We start from the raw sequence: 7,672 nt of genomic DNA, 5'->3' as shown, positions 1-7,672 counted from the left end.
CAGCCTCCTCTTTTGCTCCCTCACTCACTCATGCTCTCTCCCTCACTGCCGCCTTCTTCCTGCCTCTGTAGTTGGGTCTGGGGTGTTATTTACCCATTTGTGGATGGAGTTTCCTCTCCAGGTGTCTGGTTATGAGGCTCACTCTCTAGCATCTGGCCAGACAGGATAAAATTCACCTCGACAAGACTCAACACAAAGGGACGAAAGCACGAATGTACTCACGGCAACAATAACCCCACTACAAGTGACCACCTGAAAAAAGAGAAAGAAAAGACAGCATAAATGATATCGAAGAGGTGAAAAAGGTAAGAGAGAAAAGAAGAAGGAAGAAAAAGAGATTATACATGTATGGGGAAAACACCACAGAACCAATACATAAAGAAACAAACAAACAAGACAAAAAAATAAACAAAAATAATAATAATAAATAATAAAATAAAGCAACAAACTAAAACAGGAATAAAAAAAAAGAGATAACAAAGTAATAAAAAAATAAAATGAAAATGAAAAAGAGAAGTGTTCTTTTGGCTGGCTTAAGATCCCAGTCTTCTGTACTGTACTGTTTCTCAGTTTACTGTTGCTGGGACTGAAGGTCTCTCTTATGGCCAGTACCTTTGGACTCTCAGGATTTAGGTTTTTGTTTTTTAATCCTTTTTACCATTCAGGGTGGAATCTGGGTGTGGCTGCATTAGTTGCCTGGATACTTGAGGGAGGGGCTATCTCTTCAGGGCAAAATGGCTGCCCAGGTCCCAGGCTCAGGCATGACTCAGCACCACACTTGCTGCCACTACTCCTGAATATCCCTCTCTCCCCAGATTCCACAATTTCGCACCTTCTTCCACGCTCCAGCCACGGGTAAGTTTCTGTATCTGAAAGGTCCTATGAACTAGGCTCTATGAAGCAGGGCACGAACCACAGAGGCCGGAGAGGCTGCATCTCTGCACACTCCTCTCCTGCTGGCACTCTTCAGCCTTTCCTGACTGTGGACCCCGATCTAGAATCCCCTGCGAGGGGGGGAAAGGCTGCACCTCTGCCCGCTATTTTGCCGGCACTCCTTAGCCTCTCCTGATTGTGGACCCAGATCTAGAATCCCCTGCCGACCAGCAGTTCTGCTCACCTTTTTTCCACTGCGCCCATCCCAAGGGACACAGCCCAAGCCCGTGCCGTGTGGATTCCCTCTGATCCTCAGGGCTCAGAATTCTGGCCGATTATCCTTCCCAGAGCCTTGACTTTACCTTTCTCCAGGAGTCCTCTGCCTTTCCCGGCTGCAAACTGTCTCCCAGCTGAATCTCCTCTGCCAAGTCGGGCTGGATGTTACTCGTTTCGGCTGCTCACTCTATCTGCTCCGGGACAAGGCACAGGACACTTCAGTCTATACCGCCACCATTTTGTCTCTCTCCTCTTGTTCATTTATTTTTATTTTTAGATTCAATTGTTGATAGATACGTATTTGTTGCCACTTTATAGAACCTACATTTTCTACATTATTTTGTTTTTGTGTTGTTTTTCTTTTTTTCTACATTATTTTAAATGGCTGCATAACATTCCATAATAAAGATGTAATTTTCTTTAATTTAACGCTTTAAATAGTTAATTCACTCTCTGTTTAAAAAATCAGAAGAAAAAAATTGCACACAATGAAAAAAATGTTCAACATCATTATTCTGCAGGAAAATATAAATTAAAACCACAATAAGATATCTTTATATCTATTAGAAGGTTTAAAATAAAAAAACTAATGACAACAACAAATCCTGACAAGAATGTGAGCAAACTGAATCCCTCATACATTGCTGTTGGACATGTAATATGGCACAGCTATTCTGAAAATGAACTTGGCAGTTCCTTAAAAAAAATAAACATGCACCTCCCATCCTACCTATCAACTATACTCCTGGGCATTTATCTCAGAGAAATAGACTAGGTTTACAAAAAAAAGTGTGCACAATGTTCATTAAAGTTTTATTCATAATTGTCCCAAGCTAGAACCAACCTAGATGTCCATTAATAGGTGAACAGTTATACAAACCATAGTATATCCACAATACCATGGAATACTACTGAGAAATAAAAAAAGAACAAATTATTGATGTATGTGACAACTTTATCTCAAGGAATTATGCCTACTGAAAGAAACTAATATCTAAATATCAAATACTGTGTATGATTCCATTTGAATAGCATTTCTAAAAATGTCAAGATTACAGAAATGGAGAACAGATTAATTGTTGCCCAGGGTCAGGGAAGGGAGGGTTGTGAGTGTGGCTATAAAGGGGTAACAAGAGTGATCCTTATGGTGATGGAACTGTTCTGTTATCTTGACTGTATCAATGTCAATATCCTACATGTGATATTGTACTAGAGTTATTATTGGGGGAAACTGGGTACAAAGATACAGATTTTTTTGTATTATTTCTTAGAGATACATGTGTATCTACAATTATCTCAAAATAAAAAGTTAATTAAAAAACAAGGACAATTAGAGAGGAATATGATATAGACTGTAAGAATACAGGCGTTGGAGTTTGACTGCTTGAATTTTATTTTATTGGTTTTTTTTACAGAGGAAGGGAGAGGGATAGAGAGTTAGAAACATCGATGAGAGAGAAACATCGATCAGACACCTCTTGCACACCCCCTACTGGGGATGTGCCCGCAACCAAGGTACATGCCCTTGACCAGAATCGAACCTGGGACCCTTCAGTCCGCAGACTGATACTCTATCCACTGAGCCAAACCAGCCAGGATGACTGCTTGAATTTTAATCTTGGCTCAACCATTACCAAATGTGTGATCAGGAACAGATTGTAAAATCTCTATGTGCTCCAGTTTTCTCATCTATACAATGGAAACAAAAATAGTGCCTATCTCATAAGGTTACTGTGAGGATTAAATATGATATTTATAAAGCATTGCCAAATTACTAAACATATAGTAATTATACAATAAATGTTAGCTATTATTACTAATAGCAATAATTTTATTATAATGGCATTCAAAGACAAAAGTATCCTGTTAGTTGTTCAACTTCCTAAACTACAAAAATCCTTTCTCTAACATTTTCTTCAACTCTTGAATCATTTACTTAATTTTCAAATACTATTCCAAAGCTGCACAAACAAATTATACCTGTACATGATAAATAAAATTAAACTCACACACATTTTCAAATAACAGGCTTACTTAACAGTCGAAGTTAAAGGTATAGAAGCCAAACCGACTGGAATAGTGTACTTAATCCCAGTTGATATCGGTGGTTTTCGACTGAAGGTAAATTCACTAGTGGTTGTGGTGGTGGTGGTAGTGGTGGTGATGGTAGTTGTTGGTGGTGTAGCTGGAAAATAAAATGTATAATGTCAGTAGGAAATGAGAAACTTTTATTTAGTCCTTGATGATTCAGGACAAAAACTATAATAGAAGCATATTTGTTGGGGTTTTTTTTATGTGTGTGTTTTTTTTCAAAACTCCCAAAGTCTTGACTCTTTTTAAAAATGTTTTCATTGATTTCAGAGAAAGAGGGAGAGGGAGAAATATCAATGTGAAAGAGAAATGAGAAAGAAATATCCACTGGCTGCCTCCTACAGGACCTCTACTGTGGATCAAGCCTGCTCACTATTGGGGATCAAACCCGCAACCCAGGCATCTGCCCTGACCAGGAATCGAACCTGCAACCCTTTTGGTGCATGGGACGATGCCCAACCAGCTAAGCCACACCAGCCATGGCTATAGAAGCATTTTTGAAAAATGTGAATTAAACTCAAAGTTGTATGCACTTAAATTCAATGTTGTAATATGAAGTGATATATGGCAGGCCAGGTATTTGGATTAACCTTCCCACTGAAAACTAAAACTCCTGGATAAATACATAGAAAAAGAAAATTTACAATCAACCATATCTATGACCATTAAAGAAATTGAATTAATCCTCAAAACTCTTCCCATAAAGGAAACTTCAGACCCAGATGACCTCACTAGTAAGTTCTACTAAATTTTCAAAGAAAGACTTGCAATCGTACACAAACTCTCTGTACATTATCTATCTTTGCATACTTACATGAATACATCTGTGTAATTAATTTCTAGAAATGATATTGCTGAAGCAAATGGCCAGCATGCTCTAAACTTTAATATATCTTGGCATATTGCCCTATGAAAAAGATTTGCCAATTTACATTCCTATCAATAGGAAGGGGTACTTATTGATACCCTTACATCATAGCCCATACAAGGCATACATTTTTGCCAATCTGATAGATAAAAGCTTCTCACAGTTTTGTCTACAGCACAGACCTCTCACCTATGTATCTTCTTCTATTACATCTTTTCTAGATTGCCCTGTCCAATATAGATGAAATCCTCAGTATACATCATGACCTAACTCAAAATTTTCCTTCCCCGTTTATTGACCACTTATCACTGAATCATCATTATCTCTTGGTTTCCTGAACTTCTATAACACTTTTGCTTTTTCCTAAACACTAAACACCTAAAGAACAATGCTCCGCCCACAGGTGTGGCTCCTTATGGGCTTGATTCCCAGTACAGGATGTATAGCAGGGGTCCTCAAACTTTTTAAACAGGGGGCCAGTTCACTGTCCCTCAGACCGTTGGAGGGCCGGACTATAGTTTAAAAAAAACTATGAACAAATTCCTATGCACACTGCACATATCTTATTTTGAAGTAAAAAAACAAAACGGGAACAAATACAATATTTGTATTTGCATGTGGCCCGCGGGCCGTAGTTTGAGGACCCCTGATGTATAGGAAGCAGCTAATCGATGATGTTTCTTTCTCATTGATGTTTCTATATCTCTACCTCTCTCCCTTCCTCTCTCTAAAAATCAATTAAAAACATATTTAAAAAATAACACTATTCAGAACACTGTGGCTGGGGAGACTGGAAATGTTTTCTTCTTTTTGGTTCTCTGTATTTTTCAAATGTTGTTATAGTTAAATCTGCTTCTATAACAAAAATGTTTTAAAATATACTATAACATTAGCCTTGATTTCCCCATTAGCAATATTTTCAGGTTAACAGATGCATTAGATAATGCCAACATGGCCTGACTATTCTAAGGGAAACTGGCCTACTCTAGTCTTGCTGAGGGCTCAGGCCCATATTTTATTACATCAACTCTGTCCTTTGATCCTGGTTCACAGTTGACTGGGACAAGGATGAACATCTACGGTAAAGTACAGGAAGTCATCCTATGTGCTACCGGCAGCCTATGAGAAGGTGTGGCATAAAGAGATGTAGCCAAAAAGGGATAAGATGGGTCAGAATCTTATCTTCAAAAATTCAGAACTATAGAAACAATCAGACTATATGTAGAAATATGGAAATATTTCCAGAAATACAGCATGGAAAGCATTAGACTTTAGCAGAAATTTGGAAATATTTGCAAAAGTGTAGAAAGAATCAGTCCTGTAAGTAGAGGGAGTTGAAAGGACTGTTAGAGGAAGAACATGAAGTAGAATTAAGGGGCCATGAACAAGTAAAAATTAAGAATAAACTAAAACAGTAAGGCAGAAAAAGTGGTAAGAAAACCAATGGGAAGTTATAAAAAAGAAGACAAAGGACAGTAACTGAATTATGTTCATGCAAGCTGCCTTTAGAACACCTTGAAGTGCCACGATCATACCTGTATTAGATTTCCACAAGATTCCACTTCCCTTTTGGCCATAAGGATCCTTACAATAATTTCCCCCATTCTTCATGTTAGTCTTTGGGAGGATGGAATGAGTGCCACAGGGGAAGACCATGCCCAATCATAAAGGTTCCTTGTGATTACCATCCATCAAAAACACTGGAGACACTACAGATTGGATCCTATGTGGCATTCTTTATAGCAGGGGTCCTCAAACTATGGCCCGCAGGCCACATGCAAATACAAATATTGTATTTGTTTCCGTTTTGTTCTTTTACTTAAAAATAAGATATGTGCAGTGTGCATAGGAATTTGTTCATAGTTTTTTTTTTAAACTATAGTCCGGCCCTCCAACGGTCTGAGGGACAGTGAACTGGCCCCCTGTTTAAAAAGTTTGAGGACCCCTGCTATGTCATCGTGTTCTTCATCTGAGAATAATAATCTTATATAAAAAAATCCTTCCCCAGAAATGCTGAAAAATTAATGACACTATTAAAGAGACCCTCCCTTTAATAATTAATTTATCCAAACACTGGGTAACTACCACATTCAAACACAAGAACAATTAAGGAAAAATGAGTCTTGTACCTGAAACTATTATAATATGGTATACCAATTATATTGAAGTTAACAATTTTAAATAACAAAACAAAAAATGAAACATTATAAAGGAGCTTATCTTTACCCAAAGAAAAATTTTTAAAGTAATCTAGATTAATAAAAAAAAAATCAGTCTACACACAGACAAAAAAAGTAATCTATATTTATTGAGGTGATCACTTTGTAAGTTATATAAGTGTCTAATCACTATTGTACTGAAGCCAATATAATATTTTATGTCAACTAGAATAGAAAAATAAAAACATTTAAAATAAAAAATATAAAAATTAAGAAATTTTCTACAGAACAAAAAGTAATCTGCGTTTCTTGACATGGACAGATATCCAAAGAGGAAAGGCAAATTATAAGATTGTGTGTGTATTCCATCTTTGTAAAACAAATACATTTAATGTATCTTTGTATGTGTTTGGAAAAAGGCTGGAAAAATAAAAACCAAACTCTTCTCTCTACATATATGCTTATATGCATGTGTATATGGTTTTTATAATTAAAAAAGTAACATGTAACATCCCTACTTTTAAAGAAACAGATATGCAGGCCAATAAAACACCTTCTGGAGATGTTAAATAATACCTTCAATAAATTAATACCTGTCAACTTCAATATAAATGAATCTTGAGTCATAAAAAATGGTATGATTATTTAAACACATTTATACAGTATTTATCTTTGTTTCTTTTTTATGCTATATTATGCAGGTATAAATTAGCTCTGGCATAAGAAATAATATTTAAAGAAGCAATGGACTTGATAATGAAGGTTCTATCACAGTCTGATTTTACAAACTACAACTTTGGTCTTAACTAAATATAGTCAGCTCTATATCTGTGTAGTAAAAGGAAATCACAATTTGATAACTAACAGAAAATAATTGCATACCAAACTTAGATTTACATCTAAATAAATCTCATTCTGATGGCCTTAAAATCTACACTAATAAAAGACAAAGATGCTAATTGACCATACCTTCACTACGCCCTAAGCCACGCCCACCAGCCAATCAGAGCAACCATATGCAAATTAACCCAACCAAGATGGCCACGGAGCTGGAGCAAGCAGGAGGCTTGGTGGCCCCAGCAATGGAGGAAGCCAAGCTTCCTGCCAGCCCTGAGCTGGCTGTGGCCTCCACTCATTGCAACACAGTTTCAATTATAGAAGACAAATAAATCCCAGATACCTGCTTCCTCCACTGGGAGCTTTGGTGGCTGGGAGCTGTGGCCAGCCTGCAAATAGCCATCAGCCCCTCACCCAGGATGACCTCACCCTCATAGGGTGAGGGTCCCTGCTGGGGGGTTTAGACAGCCTTCAACCAGCCATTAGCCCCTCAACCAGATGGGAAAAGCACCCCAGCCAGACCCCCCATCCTGAAGGGCCTGTGGCCAGCCTGGAAACGGACCTCAGC

The 7,672-nt window shown here is 37.6% G+C and overlaps 1 protein-coding gene across 1 annotated transcript in view; it reads right to left on the bottom strand.

The window, feature by feature from the left end:
• NUP62CL (nucleoporin 62kDa C-terminal like) overlaps positions 1-7,672 on the bottom strand; it is a 39,765-nt gene that overhangs the window by 19,537 nt on the left and 12,556 nt on the right. Inside the window, exons 4-5 of the mRNA XM_015566235.1 lie at positions 3,222-3,334; positions 1,236-1,336 (exon numbers count right to left, since the gene is read on the bottom strand). Of these exons, the coding sequence (XP_015421721.1) occupies positions 1,236-1,336; positions 3,222-3,334 (214 nt within the window). The remainder of the gene's footprint in view (positions 1-1,235; positions 1,337-3,221; positions 3,335-7,672) is intronic.

This window comes from Myotis davidii, unplaced genomic scaffold (genome assembly GCF_000327345.1).
Source record: "Myotis davidii unplaced genomic scaffold, ASM32734v1 scaffold270, whole genome shotgun sequence".
Classification (NCBI taxonomy): domain Eukaryota; kingdom Metazoa; phylum Chordata; class Mammalia; order Chiroptera; family Vespertilionidae; genus Myotis; species Myotis davidii.
This window is presented reverse-complemented; position numbering and strand designations above follow the sequence as displayed.